The sequence below is a fragment of the Cariama cristata genome, unplaced genomic scaffold (genome assembly GCF_000690535.1).
Source record: "Cariama cristata isolate BGI_N322 unplaced genomic scaffold, ASM69053v1 scaffold29537, whole genome shotgun sequence".
Classification (NCBI taxonomy): domain Eukaryota; kingdom Metazoa; phylum Chordata; class Aves; order Cariamiformes; family Cariamidae; genus Cariama; species Cariama cristata.
Genome location: NW_009625425.1, coordinates 11,852 through 32,507, shown reverse-complemented (window position 1 = coordinate 32,507; position 20,656 = coordinate 11,852). Strand labels below are relative to the sequence as shown.

The window sequence follows — 20,656 nt, the reverse complement described above, 5'->3', positions numbered from 1 at the left end:
GCAAATAATTAGTGTTTAAGCAAAGTTTGTGCACCAGAAACCGGAATCTCCTTGTCTTAGAAGTTGCACAGAGGTTGGCAAAATGCAATCCTTGGTCTCTGTCAAAAAGACACTTTCCCTTTCCAACCACAAAGATGTGTGGTGGCTGCATCTGGAACGTGGCCCAGCTTTGCAGTGCGTTGCCCAGCTGCCAAGGTCTTGCTGTTTGGGGCTGAGGGCAGAACCTGTCGTGTGTGTGAGCTCAGCAGGGCACTAATATTTCAAAAATGTCAAATCATGTTCTCCACATAGTCCCTGTGGTAGCCCCACAGCTGAGTGAGTTCCCTGTTTAAGTGTCTCAAGGCAAGTTACAAACTGTGCTGCATAGGAAGCCACCCAAGTAGCTGGTAAGAAATGCTTGGTGCAGGCAGCATTTGGGCTCTTTCTCTCTGATACGTATGCGTGTGTTCAGAGCTGAACATTAGATGTCTTTGTTCACTAAAAAATTGGGACCGCAGAGACATGCCCACTCGACACCTTGTCTGCCATCATCTGCACATGACAAGCGTGGGCAGGACTGAGAGAGCTGAGCTGGTCCACAGAGGGGGTCTGGACCCTTCCATTACCAACTGAGCCAGGACAAGGCATGCAGAGCCTCAGTGGTTTTCATGCACTGGAGGGGGCTGCTCTGAGGCTGCCAGCCTCGCTCCCTAAGCTGAGGTGTTGCACCTACCCACATGATAAAAATGACAATCCAAAATCAGGATCTGGATCTTTAGTCACTCCTCCAGAGCCAAAGACCAGGACCTGCTTTACTTTTTCTTATTACTAGTGCAAAGGTATCCCTGTCATGCATGGCATACAGTGGCTAGCCTTCACTAGATGTAAAAGACAGCAGCTATGTCACCAATGCTCTGGTTAAAGGCTGTGCCCCAGCTAAACTAGTCTTGTGAGAGGCCAGGGGACTCATGGTGCCAGTGCACCCAGAGGACTTCCAGGACTCCAGCTGGTGTCTTTTCTGCTGCACTTGGTAGACATGACGTATGCAATGTGTACAGGCATACTGTAACATATAAATCACTGATGAAAGCTTTGATTTGGTTATAGGTTAAACTGAAGATGTGTTTAAGTGGGAACTGGACCAGAACCCTAGAGCTCTCGCTCTACCAGTTATGAGACTACAGTAAGAACTACAGTAAGATAAAATGGTACTGCTGTAGTTCACATGCTTTGATTCCCTTAACACCCCCGCATTCACATTATGATCTAACTGCTGATGATCATACTCATTTTTCTGAACAAGGCTCTTTTGAGCAAAAATAAGAGCAGAAAACAAAGTAGACACACCACAATAAAAGCTCTGAAACCATTCTCCCTTTTCATCTGTGAGGGAGTGGATCCAAAAGCCTTACGGTTCTGCATTTCTTCAAGGCAAGCAGAACAGTCTGGCATAGAGTTTGCCAGCTGGAGGTCAAGGCGTGGCTGTAAGAGGCCAACAGTCCCCATCATCACTACAAAGCAGTCTTTCTGGAACAATGTCTGAAGCCATTCCAGAGGTGGCTGAAATTTATGTTGGATTTGTAACCTCAGAAACAGTACTTTATTGGAAGTCACAGATAAACTACAGTATTAACAGATAAAGTACAAACATTAGCAAACACTAACTTACATGGGATATGATCAATTTATAGATAATGGGTATGCAAGAACCTGGACAACCAGGTTGGAGCACTGGATAAGCTACTTTAGTAGCACCACTTCTCTGCAAATTACACAGAGACAAATTATTTACTGATTTACAACTGACTGGGTGCCGTTACATTCAATGTAACATTCAAATAGTGAAATAGTCTCATGAGCTACAGTTCTACTGAGCCAAGTTCTGCCTTCATTTATAGAAAACAACTCATTAATGCAATAAAAAGCAGAATCTGTCCCTTAATCTTTTTAAAATTAAAAATTGAATTTACAGCCTAAGGCCTCATCTTAATTTGATAGAAAAAGCTTGTACTAGATATGCTCAGGCTCAAGCCCAATATTGGCTACGTGATCTGAAGTAACTAACCTGTAGAAAAATGATCAACACACGTGCAGGAGTTTAAACCAGTACTGATTCATTATCTTCAGAGGTCTCTTCAGAAATCCATTTTTAGCTGCCTTTCAGCTCCAAGAACTTTATACATTCCACAGCAGTGTCTTCAATAGATTTTGATGAACCAGTAAGATTTGCAGCTAAGTAAGGCATAACACCTGATGTCACTTGATTGAAGTAACACACCTGTTTAAACCAAAATAAATGAAACAAAAAAGCCCATGGATTGCAATAGTTAGACATTTTTTGCAGAGCCTAGATGAGTATCAAAGTTTTTATGGATGCGAATAGAAACACACAGTGCTTCTGAAATGGAAGGCAATAATTAGCAAAAAGAGCATGCCTTTTTTACAGTACTTTAGTGATCTCAGTGTCCTCACTACTGTCAGGTCCTCGAACATCTGTAGGTAGTGCAGCAGAAACATTATGGGTAACCTGTTAAATATATGTGCTTTGTGAACTAAGCTGTTGCCTGAAAAAAGAATCCGAGCCACTGATTGTTGCTGAATGTTTTCAGAAACAGATTTTCTTAAATGAAAAAGTTATAGACTTCCTATGGAAAAGAACAAAAGAGGAACATTGTCATTGGTCCAGAGATGGGATTCAGATTGCATAATTTCTGACATATGAAAGAGTTAAGCGTTTAGTCCAGACTAAATCTTTAGATTTCCTCTGTAGTCAACGAAAAGAGATGGACGCCACCAGAGACAAGTTTAAGGCACACCTTCAAGAAGCGCATTTTAGGATTGAATGAATGCCTCTCCAAAAGCGCCTGGCCATCTCCAGTGCTTAGTTTAGATTTCATTCCTAACATTCAGCTTGGCCAAAGTTGGGCAAGACAGATTCCACTTTGTGGAATAAAGAATGTCTTTATAACCACACTGAACTCAGGAAACTGACTCTTTTTGTTGTTGTATTGCTGTTCCTGTTTTAGACTGTCAGCTCAAATGAGGTTATATGCACATGTAATACTGCAGGAAAGGAGACACAGCTGAGGTCTGCAGAACTACTCACTGTACAGGAGCTGTCGCTGTCACTGTAGATCTGGAATCCAGCACAAAGGATTTCACTTCTGCAGTATCTTGAAGAAGGTGGCACAGACGTGAGGGTAACTGACTTCACAGCTATTATGTAGGGTTCACTGCAGGGCAAGGGGAAGAGTCAAACATTTCTTCAACAAGATGTTAAAATAGATACATGTAACAGAGTATGCACATCTATACTAAAGGTGGTGTTTTCATATGAAGGCAAACAAGCTGCTGTATGTTTCAAGATAAATGTTAAAAGATTCAGCTCTCTTGAGTATCATTAAGGGTTTATCACAGACTCCAATCAAGAATACTTCTGTGGAAAGCCACAGAACAATCATCCACATACAACACCTTCTTTTTTTTTATTTATCCTGCTCTCCACGACCCACGGTTACAGAATCAGGGCCTAGGAGCAACACTTACTAAGGGGCTTTACAGTGTGGCCCCAGCAAATGTAGGCATGATTCAGTTCCCGGATGGGGGAAAAAAGCAAGCACAGTACAGAATACTGCCTTTCAGAAGAAATGTTCTGTTAACATGAAGAATCACTGAATATAAGAAAAGAAATTGAGAATAAAGAATGGTAAGATACACCAAATAGTCCCATTTATCCATGTTTCATTACACAAGATCAAAAGGAAATCTAATTAAAAAAAAATCAATGTATGTTAAACTGATCAAGGGTCTTTTAAAACCAAATTCAGCAGCAAAATTTACAGATACAGTAAATGTATCTGAGGTTTCACAAAAGGCCAAGCACTTCCTTGAATAAGAAAAATTGCCAGAATTACATTAAATAGGATTACAAAGTCACTTAAAATAAACGAACAGACAGACTCCCAGTTATGTGCTTCAGCACATCGACAGGCCCTCTGGGACGTGCTTTTTTCCAAACTCGTGTTTGGAATTCTGGTCTACTTTCCCTCATGATAGACCACTCCTGAAGAGTAACTATCCAAGAAGAAGTACTGCACTACACCACAAATTTGTGATGCAGTGAATTTACTTCATTGCACCTTCACATTGCAAAACAAATCTGGTTGTGCAAATTCAGGCATCAAGATAGCTATTAATCTAATTTCTTAAAACATAAAATATCATCTTTGTTACCCAGCGACAGGCCCAGATAAATGTCAATAGTAATCAAAACTCTGGCTCCAAAGTGCTTACAGTTAAACTTGAAATTGCATACTTACCTTGGCTTACAGGGTTGCCTTTGAGACACAAGAATCACAAAGTCTTTGGGTTTATGGCCAGTCATGGGTGGAGATGTAACGTAATATATTTTCTCATCTTCATTCACAGTCTGTAGGACCTTACAAGTTCTGCAAATACATACAGCACATACATGCAGACTCTGATGTATGTACCTCTTATGAAAAACACAGTACAAACATATATTCCATCCTATGATTTCATGTTCAGGCAGCAAGGAAGAGAGAGGAGCACAGAGTGAAAAACTGAGGTTTTCTGCAACATCTCATCTGACACCACACCACCTCTCTGTCCCACAAAATTGTTAAAAAGTGCTGCAAGGTGCTGGAGCAATGTCTTAAATGCATATCTTTTGCGTACTGTCAAGTCCTGTTTGGAATGACATTAGCTTCCAAGCCATAATACTTGCTGAATGACCAAACATTGTCCATCTGACAGACCACAGGAAAGACAGCCAGGAAACATCTGTAAAATTTTATTCAAAGTTATGTTCCACTCGGTTCAGATGAGGCCAGCTGGGTAGGACACACTCTTTCACTGTCTTGGAAGTACTGATCACTATCTCTGAGTTTTCACTAAACAAAAAAAGTCAGAATTTTTCTATACACTGGCAGTAACTGATTTATTTTATTTCAGCTTCTGCTGCCTCAGCAATAAGCACTGCTAAGTTGGTATTCCATTTTGACCAGTCAATTAGACTTCATGGTAGTCATGAGAAAGCTGAGATTTTTGACTGTAGATTTGGAAAAATCAACACAATTTTTTTTCAGATTTCATTTGCTACAAGCCATAAATTCAGCAGAGACTGTAAATTTTCAGATATCCCTAAGCTTCCACTTTTACCCTCTGATAAAAATCTTTTGGGATAGAATGACTAAATGAAAAAAGCTTCTCCTTTAAGAGAATATTCACCAAATCAGGTCAGTATCATATGATTCAATTGTCTCTAGTCATTATTCTACACCATATAAGGTAAATAAAAAACCCTCACCTTTTACAGCAATTCTGAAACCCATTCCAATCCAAATACACTCTGTAAGATGTTATTTTTCTCAAAATACACATTTTGAAGAACACCATTTCTTGATTTCTCACTTTGACTGTATGATGAAACTGAGCATCACAACAATGCAAACACGGAGTCGTCCCCAGCTTTGCGTTATTTCTTACAGAGACCATGCACAATATATCCAGCTCAAGTTGTATATAACTTACTGAAGTTAAACCTTTTAACATACACCTGTCTAGGCATGGAATTGTGTTCATTTTAGAAAAGGGTAACCTCTGTCCCAACACCCTCTTTTGAGAGTTCAGGGCAACTGCATTTTAAAATCAGACTAAGGATAAATTAAATTTTATTTTTAAGGTAAAAAACCTCAATCCATACTTTGCCTAATGAATCTTTAATGTCAACTTCTTACAGCAAGTTCTTCTTAATTAGATACAAAAGTGTCAAGATCTCAAAAAATATTTGTATCAGAAAAGGTTAGTTTTCAGTGGATTTGAACAATCTTAAAGAAAGGTAAGTTCTTACAAGAAATGTTTGTCCCATTGTTGGCGGAATGTGAAGTCAGACAAAAGGGAGAAAGCTAAATGCGACGGTATCTTCACTTGCATTTCAACTTTGAGTGACAACATATCACCCTCCTCGTGAGTTGATATTTTTACCTGGAAAATTGAGCAACATAGTAAAAACAAAGAATGATTACTCTAAATCTTTTAACACTTGTAAATGTTTCACATTTAGGACTTAAGCAGATTTTCTCAGGAGTACCTATGAAACTATAGCTGACAGAGGAAAGGCAGATGAGTACTCGAGATTAGTTTTACATTAAAATACAGCACAATGTAAAATCAAATACATTGATAGCATAGTGACATCACAGTTTTAATTACAGCTGGTTAGGGACAGCTGAATTAGCTTGCAAGTGGAACTGAATGAACTACAGGCCAGTATGACCTCTTTCTCACACTATGCATATATAGTCTTTAAATACCCTTCACGCTGCAAGTGCCGTGGAAAAAATTGAGTTATTTCAGTGTATTTTTCTTCTGCCAGGACGATGTAGATGTCATCATTTTCATAAACAACAGCAGATCCACTTAGGAATGTAGGTAAAAGCCTCTTCTCAGTCTTGCTATAGAAAGTTTCCTCATAGAGGGCTCAGTTCACTAACTCCAAAAGGTAATGGGGCAACTTGAGGACCTCATGCAATTCTTCTTGTGAATTTGGCATCAGTGATCAGTGACAGGAGATTAGACTTTCTAAACCTGGGCATGTCATTACTAGTCCAAAATTCTACCATTTTCTTAACCTGGCCCTTGAGCCAGGTCAACTTACAGAAATACTTCATAAATATCAGAGAGAAAGGAAAGGTAACATACAATTTATTTGAAAGGAATGGAAGAAACTTTATTAAGGTAGGTTTATGTAAAGTATGTAAAGGTGGTAGTTACTTAAAGCTTTCCAGAAATTTGAAACTAGAGAGTAGAATCCATTGGATGTGGCACTGGTGAGCAGGAGCAAGCCGGAGTAAGGCCACACTAGATAAGACGAGCATCCCTGCAGTATGTGTGAGACTTTATCAAAATAAGACAAACCAAGCAACTGCCTTCTCTGCCATCTGGGTTTTGGAACATATCCAGGAATCCTGCATATTGCAGCTTTGGGGAGCTTATCTAGAGATATCCAAAGGGGACCAGATTTTTACAAAAGCACTTTCCAAGCTTTAAGAGGGATCATTTTTGATGTTACATGGATTTCCTCCTTGATCCACCTGTCCAACCAATGCAGTCCAGTAGCTTGTGTTTAAATTGCAATTAGCAGAGTTCAGCTACTTCAGTTCCCTTTGTCCATGCAAATCAGTCACACATTGGCCTATGTCCCCTTCCCCTAAAATGACTCAATTTTTCTCTTTCCAAAATATTGTGTGGTTTTTTTCTCTCCCCTATTTTTTACTGTGAAGCAGAGCACCCAGAATTAATGATATACTGAAAAACTATTTCAAAACATAGTTTTGCCTCTCTTGTCCTACACTTGCAGTATCTTGTCTTGATTATTTTGGATCTATTTCTAGTCATAGGCCTAAACCCTAACACAGAGGATTTGAAAGGAATAATCTGCACGTAACAATGTGCACAAAATCCTTGCAAAAGAAGAGTTTGGCATGTTCTATAAAGCCTATATAATGGAAGAGGATGGGTAGAAGAGAGTACTTAGAATTAGTGGACACTATTCCCAAATTTTAATCATCTGATGTGCTAAATTGCTTCTCAAATTCTAGAAAATTTTAATAGATTTTAATTTCTAAGTGACAAAAAATTCATAAGCTTCATCATCTATGTTGCATTTTTTTTGCTATACCAAAAATTAACAATCTTTTCGTTAACAGAGCATTTGTGCAACAACACAGATTTTGTATGTTTTTGTATTTTTGTGTTTTGGAATAGGGAAAAAAACCCAGCATAATCCAGCAAGCATCTTGCTGGAGTAAAGTTTGGCATAAAACAAAAGTCCTAAGAGCTTTAGAAACCAGCTACAGGATGGATAGATCAATATTGCTCTAATGCATAGAAAAGAAATCATGTTGTCTTAGGAGTCTTGAAAAATCACAAAACAAAGTAGGAGGTGCAGCTGTTAAAACATGTCTCTGCTAAGTGAACATTGGCAAGGCTAGATTATTACTATAGGCCTACAAGTCTTGTGGCTCTATGTCAAAGAGCTCACAGTGCCACTTTCTACCTTCAAAAACTGTCAATCAACTTGGGGTCATTCTAGTTCCAGGGAAAAGGGAACAAATCCTCTGCATATAGAGAGCATATATGCTGCTTTGCAAAACCTACCTACTAGACTATTTCATCCCAAAATACAGTTCAGTCTAAGTCTTTGACAGTCTCCTTTCCCATAGTACAACTGCCTTCAGGCAGAGCACTGATCAGCACTACTACCTGATTCCTACTATTTTATTTGTTCTTTCAGCCTCTCCCCAAGAAACTGCTTCATGGCCACTGAAAAGATCTGTGTGGCTGGAGATGCTGCTGTGCATGTCCATCAGAGAAGGCTAAGTAGCTGTTCTGTGTCTATCGCACTGCATATCCTAAGTACAAGGATCAAGATGTGGTGCATGAGTGTGGAGAACATAAGACTGGTATGATGTGTGTGTGCTGGTCTGTAGTGTTTAAGGAAAGATGACGTAATGTTCTGAGCTAGATACTTGCTTGTGCTTACATTTGCAAAAGTGACAAAAGTGAGCCTGAAACAGTGACAAGTGAACCAAACTAACATTTGCCAAGATAGTAAGTTTCATTAACTGGAGCTGGCAGAAAGCCTTCCTTGGAGCTGCATCTATATGAGATTTTAGGGCTTTGAGCACACAACTAAATTTGACTGGAGGAGCTGTAGAGGTAAAGTCCAAGATAGGTTTCACTCGCACTTTGTTTACCAAAGAGAAAATCTAATCCACCTAGTGCATTAATTTAGAGGTAAGCATACAGTCACATATGGCGACAAGCGTACCCTCTGCCCACTGCTGACATTAACGGTTTGTCAGCAGTCTACCTTGTGCCCGCAAGTAGATGCTAAATACGAAAGAAGACTTACTAATGGAATAAATGGTACACAACAATTGAAGCAGCCTACAATCATAAGTCTGGTTTGCTATCACTGTTCACTGCATACATCCTTCCAGAACAAAAAAAAAAAGGTAGTGTGCTACCCTGTATCCCTGCCACTTCTTTAAGGAACATGTAATGACTGACAATGCCAGATTATGCAGAAATGTCCAGATCAACGGGAATGGATGGCTACTCTCCACCCATTGATCGAATCAGTGTGATTTGCATGTTCCATCCTGCCTGAAATCTTGCTGAGTTTAAGATACCTAGTTCAATCAGATAAAAGAATAGATTGAAAAAGCTACTCCAGATTTTCCACCAGATAAGGCCTAAGTAGCTTAGAGGCAGATCTTACATCAAGACTTATTTTAAGATACCCAAAAAGGGGAGAAAGTTCCAGACTCCAGTAATACTGGAAGGTACTTGGTGGCTTACTGAGAGAGAGAAATAACATCATGCTGTTTTAAAATGTCATCCAGAATGTGCATGGGTTTGGGTTTTTTTTTGTATGAAGCAATTTCTTGACAACATTTGGTGCTATTTCTCCTACAGGTTTCGAGCATTTAGGGTTAAGAAAGAAACGGAGGCTGTGGCAGTCCCAGTGCACACAGAAAGGAAGTTTCACATGGATAGTAATACAGTCTTAGCAGAGGCTTGAAAATAACGCTCAATGTTTCAGTCTGATTGTTCAAGCTTGCTTTTTCTAGCATGAGTGCCATCTGTCATTTATTTGGTACAACAGTGTTTACGGGAAGTTATTAACCACTGGAACAACCTACACATGGAACTGGCAGAGTTGCCATCACTGGAATTCCTTATGATTTATATATGCTGTTACTCAAGTAGCTTATTGACGAGATCCAAGAATCAGTAAGTGAAGTTTCATAGCCTGTGATATGCAGAAGGTCAGACTAAAAGATTGTGATAGTCTTTTCTTGTCCCAAAACATCTCTGAATCTACATGATCTTAAAGTAATCTGCCAGTCACTAACTATATTTCAGAAACCGAACCTTAACAGATATCTCTTGATAGTTTGGAAAACATGCACTGCAGCTAGGTTAAAACTGAGTTTTCCCAACTAATTATCTTGCTACTGGTTTTCTTAACAGCATCTTTCTACCTTAAAACTGGCTTATACAAGATTCCTTACTGATTTTGAGCTTATAACACTGATTGATGAACAGGGAGGTGCTTTACTTTCAGGCTTTTCTAAGTTTTAATAGAAAAAGAGCAGAAAGAAAAATATCTGAAAGGAAAAACATGCATAGAAAAAGATTCAAGTGGTCTTCCGAGAGGACAGAGACTGAAAAATACAGTATATAAATTGCTGCAATCTGCCGACTGGGAGTGTCCACTTGGAACTATCACAGGATAATGCCTGCTACTTAGAAACATCTCCCATGCTGCAAAGCTGGTAAAGGCAATATGTTACAGACAGCCACACACGTTTTGCTTATCACAGTGACATGACAAGCCCCACAGATCATCAACAGCACTGCCTAAACAAAGATGTCCAAGTTTTGTGTTTAGCTGGAATCAAACAATTGGGCAAAACCACAGAAGCACATAGTTGTGGCAAAGAAAACACTTCACACAAATGAGATACATGTTGGTTTGTGTTTTTACACTCTCTTTTGTGTTGCTCAACAGGCACAACTGATCAGTTGCTTGCAAGCCTACCCTTCTGGGCTCCCAAGTCCTATGTTCACCAGCCATTCAGACCAGCTTAGAACTCCATGGCACTTCCAGGTTGCACAGCACTGTGGATAATCAGAGATTGCTTTGCAACATTTTAGGGAAACTCTGGGAGTTTTGGTTTTCAGCTCTAGCCACAGTAAAACCAAACACTGCCAAGTCAATGTATTTATTTACAAATGTAAAATGTTTCTTTTCTCTGCCCACCTCTTATGGTGAAACATAACTAAAGTGGCTGTGTAGCTATTCCACAATTATGCACTTACATCATCCAGGATACTGGTTACTTCCCATCCTGGTTTTGCTGCTAGGTGTGTCAGTGCAGCTATGTTGCTGTAACTCAGGTATGCCTGAAATATAAGATATATTTCTGAAAATGAAGGGGTAAAGGTACATTTCACTAAACATTGCAGAAATGAGATGCTCTTTTTCTATCATTACCCCTCAATCGCAAACAAATGTGTATTTTCCCATGAGTGTTTTCCTTCTAGAAAACACAGTCCAGTAGTTTCTGAATTAAATACTTTCAATACCTAGATTATGTGCTCACATGGCTGTTGGCAAAACGACCCTAATTAAGCAACAACAAAATACTACTTTCAGCTTCTCCAATTATAAAGCAGTGCAGAAAAACTGTGACCACCAGAGAGATAATACAGGTAACCTCTCAGATCACTAAATTAATTTGTTTATCAATCTTTCTCCTAAGTAATTAAAATCTACTGGAAAATTAACCTATTCATTGCTATCAAGCTGTGGTCTCTCTTGGCAATTGCTTTACACAGCAGTCTCAGAACAGAGAAAGTGCAAATATATCCATTATGTATGTCTGACTACAGTGGACGGAGTTCTCATATAACCACTGTATAAAGAAAATACAGCCTTAGAGTCTTTAATGACAGGTTTTAATTTAATATTAAAAAACTCTTAAGTAAGCCATTTTTATCATTGTGTGCATATTTATATTTATCGTTTTGCAGAAAAGAAATGCTGCTTCAAACAGTGGAGATGCCACTGTTAACACCAAATCACCTCCTGCATTATAATTCTCAATTATTTATTTTTTTCATGTAACAGAAAACGACTCAGCAGAATTTCTGTGAACCACTGAGATCTTAAATGCAATGAAAATTTAATCACAAAGATTTGACACTGAATCAACATTTAGGGTGTCTATAAATCCACCTAAATTCAGGTTCATCACTATTCATTGCATGACATAGGCACCTTCTATGGCCTAGCATGTCCAAGCCAGAAACACGTACCACTTCATGCAGAGTATCTAGGAAGAAACACACGTTTTAACCTCTCTTTCCCATAGAAACAAAGGTTACACTATTTCACTGTTTATCTGTCTGTTGGTATTGCGGTGTCTCTCCCCCCCGCTTTTAGCACTTACTAAATGGTCTCACAGCAATTTTTGAGAAAGTCAGTGGCTGGATAAAGATAAAAAAAACCCCAAACTAATTCCTCTACAGAGGAATTCAGCTTTTTAAAAGCTGGGGACACTGGGATATAAATCTGCAGGAAACCTTACAGCTCAGCTGCTTAATGGACCACTTGTTAAAAGAGTCTATCTTAAAAGACATTTTTTATGTTTTGTATGAAACTTACTCCTAAATCAATTGTGAAGCATCTACTGTCTTTTTTTTTTTCAGAAGAAAAAAACATTCATCTTATTACACATTTATCCATTCTTCCATGACTATCATAATGCTTAAGTATAGAACATCCACTTCAGAAACTGATACAGCGTGTACAACTGTTTTACACACCCAAAAAGCATACAAACACACCATTTTATGCAAGTAGACAATAGGATGCGATCTACAGATTACCTGGTTGCTTCTCTCCCAGATATCAGAAGGTTTGTCTTTTTTAGCAAACAGCATGCATTTTCTAAAACAAAATTCAAAAGAGAAATAACAGCATGAATTAGTTCTTTACACTTTCTTCTATATATGCTAGAAACAAACACTTCTGTAAGTGTCTTCTAAATACTTTACGGGCATTTTAATCATTTTTCGGTTGCAAGACAGGTTTGCAATAACTCCCTTTTTCTTCCCAAGAAAGACAGGGAAACAAAATAACAAAATAAAATAGAGCAAAGTATTTTTGAGACAAGTAGCCTCTAATAATTTCAATGCAACTCAGGCAAAATTATTTGGGAAGTTAAGCAATATAAAGTTATGTTTGAGAAGACTTCTACTACTTGATAAAAAATCACCTTTTTTTTAGAGGATATATTAAAAAAATAAGGTTTTGTTCTCCTTGCAACCCAACTATAACCCAACTATACCTGGCTAGTCGAATTCTCCTTCGGGCAATAGCACCACAGTATCGCCTCATACCATCCTTTATAAAAAGTAAACCAGTCAGTAGCACATCTGATTATTTTAGGACACAGTCTTAAAAAAGACAACTAAAAATTATTTCTTACAGATAGGCAAATGCCAGAGATGTATTACAAATACATAAAGAATTGCACTTTGTACATTGGCCTTTCCCCAGATTAACCTGAGTCAGTGATTCACTTTTGACTTGACAATATTCTTTTAAATTTGCAAAATCAGTCTAATAAAGTTGTATTACAGTAGCATACTCCTGGCAGTTTTTGATCCTAACCCACTGGCAGCTGGGCAGTGCACCACATATTCTACTCTTTCTAAATGTGCCACCCACCAAATAAACTTAATCCAATTCATCATCATCTGATGTTCAAAGCATGAAGGCAGCATGGAAGAATTCCTGTTTTAGTGCACATGGATCTGGGACACGGAGCAAGCACTGTGTGAACAAATGTGTTCTGCCCTGCAAGGTGGCAGGTCTTTCCCTTCCCTTATCATTGCTCTGCCAGGGTGCATTTTTTTTGAAGCACAGAAATGACTCAAGAGCATACACCACACCAAACTGCATTAAAGGTCAATAGGACTTGTTATCTTGGTAGGATACGCCACTTTGGAAAAGCTTCTTCTCAGCTTTTAAGAGCTGACATGTAGCTTCTGAAATAAGAAGAATCTCCAGATTAGTGCAGCTCAGCCTCCTTTAAGCCAAGGACTACATAGTATGTTTTGAAGACATCTCTTGCCTGTTTTGTAGAGCACTGCCATACCAGCTGTCACTTTCAAATGACCACTGAAAGTTTAAACTACCTTGATCACATACTAATTTTCCCAGATTTGTTTGCTTTATTCTGAAAGAATGGTTGTACATGTTCTTATCTTGACGCTTAGCTTGTGGATGTCCCTCTAGGCAGGTCTTTAAAGGAAGGGCTGTTTTTCTGGCAGAAGCTAAGCTGCTATGGCTTTTTTTTTTGCTTTTTTTTTGCTTTTTTTTTTTTTTTCCTGTAAGAGGAATAGTCAGTTTTTCCTCTTGGAACACCCTGTAATGGGCAGTAGTGAACCTTACTGCCTCAGCTAGTACATAGGACACCTTGATTTATTTGTCCAGTTGCACAAAGCAGATATGGACAGGTGCAAAAATCTGCAAAAAGCAGATTCTTCTTCCCTGTCCATCAGCTAAGAACAGAATTTCTAATGGTGACTACCCTCCACTACACCTCTCTGTTTTGGATGACCGAAGTTAACAATGACAAATTCCTCACTCCAAGCCAAACATTTCTTTTAGAGGTTTTCTCTTCTGCAAGAAGGTGCATTTCAGTGCCACGTTTAGTCCTTGCTTTCCAGCAAGGTTATAGTGGCTGGCTGTGTGACATGCAGTGTGCTGGGTTGAACTACATAATCTCATGTATGCATTCATCCTACTGCTGAGGATGAGAGCTGACCTTTGTAGTAGGTTTGATTCTAGGAAAGGTGAGAAGCTCTCCTTTGTCATTTACAGCATTAAAAATTAGAAATGCGCTGTTAATATGCCGTGCTTGGTCCTTGATCCATTCTTCACAGTTATAAGCCTCAACACGGACACCAACCTCCATGCTGAAATAAAAGTTTAAATTAATTATTGAACTACTACAGTGATGCAGAAGCAGCCCCGAGACATACTAAGAAGGGCTACTCTACACCTTCCTGTGTGCAGGAAGCCTGACTCAAATACCTTCTGTAGCATACAAAATAAATTACTCTAGACAGATACGTTTCAGAAACAAAATAAAAGGTGGCTCTAGCTAAATGGCATTAATAAAAAGAGCAAAAATCAAGCTAAGTAGCAAAATATGAACACCAGCAGGCATACTATGAGAACAGACAGCAAAAGTGAACAGGATAATACTGATTTGACATTCAGCAGAAGCATAGTATGAAGGTAATTTGTGCCCTGCTAGCATTCTGCGGAAACTATATACACTTACAAAGAAAACAGCCATAGAACAGCAATGCCAGGATAACATCTGTCCCATGAACAGAATTTGGAGGAGGAATTACTTTAGCTTCTGCCTTCTTGTGGCTTGTTACACCTCCTGCAGTTTCTGAACATGTCCTGCTGGAACAGGGCTCCACATAAGTTGTGTCACACCCCTGACATAATCAGAGGGTCTGTTGGCCCCAAGCGCCATTCTCATAGATGGGGAAATAGCCTAGCAGAGAGGTGCTATCCCTTTGCCAAAGGTTAGAGGAGAGTCATTCTCTGTGAGGCAAACACTACAGTAGCCCTAAAACTGCTGAGAAGATAGTGCATGCAGAGGAAAGAGAAAGAGAATGTAACCATTAGCAAGCAGGATCTGTGCATGGTCGGTCAACAGCCACACCGCTAAATTCCAGGAGCCAGCGTTCAGTGTGCCAAAATCTGTTTCACATTTACAGTGACCATATACTCAACTAAAGATAAAATTTCATCATGGGCTGTAGCCATTTATTCCAAACTGCAACTGGCAAAGCCTCACTTCTGAGTACACCTCAACCAACACTGGGAAGAAATAAACAAAACAAAGCAAGAATTTTGCCAGTAACCAGCAATAAATAGAACCCAGATCTGTCAATAGATGCCAAGACAGGAATATTCTGGCAGCAAGTTGGAGTTTTCTGAAGAATCAAAGCTGTGGGACCAACGCATCCCTTGAAAATCTGTGATTTTCAGAGTGGTATTTATGGTCTGAGTTTGCAGGACTGGGATTTGGTTACAGATGATCTTTAAATTGAAAGTGAAAGAGAATAAATTCTTTAAAATTTTCACTAAGAAAAGTAAAAAAAAAAAAAGCACATCTAGACAGATAGTTATAGAGATATAGATATATCCCTCAAAACTCCAGCTGAAAAATAATTCCTTCAATAACGCAAATCCTACTGATAGCTGAAACTTAAAACACGCAGTTAGGTTGCTGCTGGAGAAGTCAAGGAAGACAAGCAGATGAGGAGCTTTACCTATTCTGAAATGTATTGTTCACAACTGCGTTGAAGACAAGGCGATCACCCACGATGGAGGGTCCCCAGAATTTAAACATATTGACTGATTTCAAGACAGGATATGAACAACAAAGGCGGCTGAAAAAGAAAGCAGCAAGCAAAACACACAGTCATGTTAAAGAACCTATTTTGTTAGGTTTGAATTGGGTAGTGATTAGAGCAAAAAGGGTTGTACAACCTGGAAGATCACTATATTACACTGATCTAGTTCATAACCCACTGAAATAAAGTTAACATGTTCAGCTCCAAGAGCATGTAATTCGAGCTTCAAACATAATAATACCACTTATGTCTTGCTGTTTCATTTTCAACACACTTTACAAACACCAACTAATTAATTCTCACTGCTTGATATTACCTTCTTTTGGAGCCAGACCATGAATCCCTTACCTACAGAGCAACCACTTACTTCACAGAGTTTCATTAGTTTCTATATGACTGCATGGGGAAAAGGATATTGCTCAGTATGTAAAAATGCCAGATCATAAAGCCTTTAAACAATTAAAAGAAACTTGAACGGAAAGGCTGAGCACCAGAAACAGTGTTCAAGCAAAGCAACATCAATCTATCTATTCTTTTTAATATTTGTACTTTTTTGCTTGTCACATGTTTTCTGCTACTGTTATATGAAATAAGAATAAAAAACTACTCATATAACTGCCAAATGGTGTCACTGTTGAGGCTGGGCTGGCAGTTAAAATGAATGACAGATGCTCTCTATTAACCCTTTCCCAGAAGGGGAAAGAGAGGAGAAAAGGGAGAGAGATTAGGACTGGAAAATTAAAACAACTTTAATAAAACAATAACAATGAAAAAGAATATACTACTAATAATAGAAATAAAAATATCCCAAACCAATACTGAATTTCCTGATGACGGTCAGGCCGTCGCTGCTCGCACTGCTGCTGCGGCAGGGCAGGCACTGGGATGCCCTGGACTGGACTCCACAGCCAACAGGAACCGGATTCAGGGATGCAGGGATTGGGGTCGGAGGCAGGAGAGCGAGCAGGGTCCCACAGGGATGCCGGCCATGAAAGAAGACAGACCACCCCCCATGATCCCTTAGCTTTTAACTGAGGATGAGGTGGATGGGATGGAATACCTCGTTGGTCAGTTTTTGGTCACCTGTCTCGTCCGTTCCTCCCCACAGGTGTGACCCTTTTACAACTTTTCACTTGTGGCCATAAGAGACCCAGCAGTGACCTTGGTTCCCACAGGGTTAAGTATAAAGGCGGGCCTTTATACATATCAATCCTAGTGTTACCTTGGTAACAACTATAAACATCAAGCATTATGAACTCTAAAAGCAGCCACTGTCTGAAAAACTTGTAGTCAACTTCAGAAAGTGCAGTTACTTAGAAGAAACTTAACTGAAGGAAAATCTACTGAAAAGAGAATTGATCCTGTTTTAATCAAACCAGGACAGTTGGTTTTGTCTTTTTTTTAAATTTCATGTGGTTTAGTAAATTATATGCAGTTGCTATAAGTGGTGAGCGGGGAAACTCATCTTTGCAAGTACAAAGGGATAGAAAGGTGTTGAACTGATCACTTATCAATTCAGAAACACAGAATTATTGCCTAAATTTCAAAAGCTGAGGACACAGTAGTGTATTACAAACACACAAACCTTAGTCATTCTGTTCCCTTTGTCCTTCCAATTGCATAATGCGTCCGCTCACCTGTCTTTTCTTATTTCAGACCTGATCCGGTATTGTGTTCAATTACAGGTAGTCAGGTTCAGCCAGGTTATTCTACTGGATCTCTTTGAACTACTCGTGAAATAGGCTGTAGCCACTCTGGCAAAACTTTGCTGGTCTAGTACAGAAGATTGACTGTGCCAGGCGGGTACCCTTTCCACAAGCGTACTAACAACGCTGCTCTTTGGACCGGTACAGTGGACAAGCAGATACACACCTGGTCAAACCCAGCTACACTGCTAAAGGAAAGGTTTTGCAATGCTGTGTCATCTACACTAGGGAATTCCAACAACTCATCACTTCTCTGACCTTCACAGACATTCCAGACAAAAATCTGCAGTACTGATACAGCTTAAGGGTTGATGGAACTGGAATCTAGTTTGCAAGCTCTCTGGAGTGGGCAAAAATTAGATTTCTTCAGCAGTTCTAAATGTAGCCAAAGCCCCGTTTTTTACTGGGATCTCTGTGCATCATGTGAAGAGGGAACAATATACAATAATGCCATTTATTTTTAGACTTTGAAAAAACATGCTCTGTCCTCATGCATGTGTGCAAAACACCTCAGTAAGAATCGCTTAAGCACATCTGAGAACAGATTTTTTAATGTGCAGTTTTTAAACTTGAACATACAGCTCTGTAGCATTCCCAGCTTTTAACTCAACTGCACTCTGCAAACTAATGTACCAGTATTGCTAAATGCACACAATTATCTGTAGCTAATTAATTGACTGGTACGTCTTTTTAATAGACTAATACATTCAAATGACTTTGTAATTTCATTAAGAACAATTTGCTTTTCTTATTTAAAACGCTAAACGGTGATCTTATTTACAATGTTCACTATAAAGATGCAAACACAATATTATTGAAAATAAGAGCAGAACAAAACAGAAATTTGGCCTAAATAGTCCATTTTTCCTGGAAAACTATGTCCTGAATGCCTTTACTGCAAGTGAAAGAAATAAGAAAGTACAGATTCAATTCAAACTAATATTACTAATATTCAAATGGCTTTATTGCTATCTGCAAGATTTTAATTTACTGTCCAGCCAAAAGAGTGGGGAGGGGGGACAGGGGAGAAGGAGAGTAACCTTTAAAATGCTCTTAGAAATTTTTTTGTCAAGGCTTACCCTTCCTCTTCCATTCCTCCATCAGAGTTTGTGGCCATAGCAACTCTTAACTGGCACCTTCAAAGGTCAGGTCTAATTGGGAGTGGCCTCACAAAAGATTTGTAGCAAGACTAGCTATTTCTCAAGCATAAACTACAAAATCTCTGTTTTCAACAAGCCTCTGTCACCAGCTATTATTCCTGAAATTTTCAACATGACAAACCATGTCTGACATTCATTAGTTCAAAGACAATTTTTTCAGTACTTGGTTTGCTGATTTTTTCCTTTTCTTTTTAAACCTAAATGTGACCCTCACTAGGTAGAATTTATCAAACGACAACAGGTAAATATTTTGGGTCATACTATGGCAAAAATCTGAAACAATCTCTTTGAAGCCAATAAAATTACACAGTGGGGTAAGGTCAGTGCATTCTAATGTCATTTATCCAACCACTACACAATATCTGTTGTTATCAGTACAAGTACAGGCCATAAATCAAAACTTATGAATAATGAATAGAGAAGTAATTTAATTATTGACGTTAAAAAGCGAAAAGATATCTAACATCCCTGCAGTGAATTAGGTCACTTGTTATGCAAGGAGGATTCAAACTGAAACTCAAGCGTTGCTTACAAAGAAGCTTTGTACAGCGTTCAAAAACAAGGAGGGACAAAAAACAACAGTTTGATCTCAGAGGAAGAGAAATTAAATTATTATTTGTCTAGGCCATACTGACAATACTAGTCAGTGTCACAAAAATACTTTGTGCTTATTACCTGAAGATGTCAGAGCCCTTTAAACTGCTAAAAATATTACAACCTCTGGGATGTGGGACTCAGAGAGACTGAAAGGTTAAGTGACTTGCTGAAGGTTATGCATCCATTCTGTGTGCGCACTAAGAAAACAGAACCTGTTTCTTTTGATTATTCTTCTCTTGCTCTGACTTATTCTTTCTACTGGCATAAGGATCTGCAGACTAACATTCAGAAGGCTGTTCATTTTTGGATATCAATTGATGCAGAGTCAGTGTTGGTTTTATCCTGGCTTAAAAACTCTGCTTTTAAAACACTGCACCAACCGCAAGGAGGCCAAGTTTCTATTCCTACGTCCAATGCTGACTTTCTGCAGAGATTCTCAGGAGGATAACATAGCCTCTTTTGCGTTAGGGTCTGCGTGTGTAACAGAAAAAGAATAATATTTGACTCCTACAATGGTGTGGCATGCTGTGGGAACTGTACCACATAAATAGTTCAAAGGCCTCCTCCAGTCTGAGGAGGAAAAAAAGTCACAAAGGTTTGGGTCTGTATTTTTCATAAAATAAATCCCTGTGAAACCCTTAATATTAAAATCACATCCATTTAGAACCATATGCAAAGACTATGATGTAGAGAAGTACCTCGCTGAAATACTTGCCACTGTCTCCATCCAAGCCATGATCTGACCACCAAAAGTGTTTCCATGATGGTTTGCATGAGGAGGCTGGACAAGCTCAATACTCTGTACATGAGTATGGTCAGTTGAAACTGCATCTTCCTCTTCAAAATTATCTGAAATACAGCAGCAATGTATTAATGAATTATTTCAGCTAGTAACTCTGATAGCCAAGAAGAAAATACTCTCAGTTACCAAAACATGCAGTGTGCTTCAAACACAACTAAAAGAAGAAAAAAAGAAAGACACAGAAAACCTCTGTTCTTTGCAAGGGAAGCAAGAGGCTGAAGATTTGCCCTGTCCTTCCAAAAGATGCAAGAGGTGGGGGATGGTGCACCCTGCAGTCTATCACAGCACAGTGATCCTTCCCAGCCCTCACCATATCCTTTAAAGAAGCTGTGTCAGAAGCAGTTACTGTGAAACTTGGCTGGCTG

The 20,656-nt window shown here is 39.0% G+C and overlaps 1 protein-coding gene across 1 annotated transcript in view; it reads right to left on the bottom strand.

Annotated features, from left to right (window-relative positions):
* Positions 1-2,128: 2,128 nt before the first annotated feature.
* ACOT12 (acyl-CoA thioesterase 12) overlaps positions 2,129-20,656 on the bottom strand; it is a 27,849-nt gene continuing 9,321 nt past the window's right edge. Inside the window, exons 5-14 of the mRNA XM_009703617.1 lie at positions 20,188-20,338; positions 15,943-16,062; positions 14,412-14,562; positions 12,927-12,982; positions 12,466-12,526; positions 10,894-10,977; positions 5,852-5,985; positions 4,299-4,427; positions 3,086-3,212; positions 2,129-2,257 (exon numbers count right to left, since the gene is read on the bottom strand). Coding sequence (XP_009701919.1) covers positions 2,129-2,257; positions 3,086-3,212; positions 4,299-4,427; positions 5,852-5,985; positions 10,894-10,977; positions 12,466-12,526; positions 12,927-12,982; positions 14,412-14,562; positions 15,943-16,062; positions 20,188-20,338 — 1,142 coding nt within the window. The remainder of the gene's footprint in view (positions 2,258-3,085; positions 3,213-4,298; positions 4,428-5,851; positions 5,986-10,893; positions 10,978-12,465; positions 12,527-12,926; positions 12,983-14,411; positions 14,563-15,942; positions 16,063-20,187; positions 20,339-20,656) is intronic.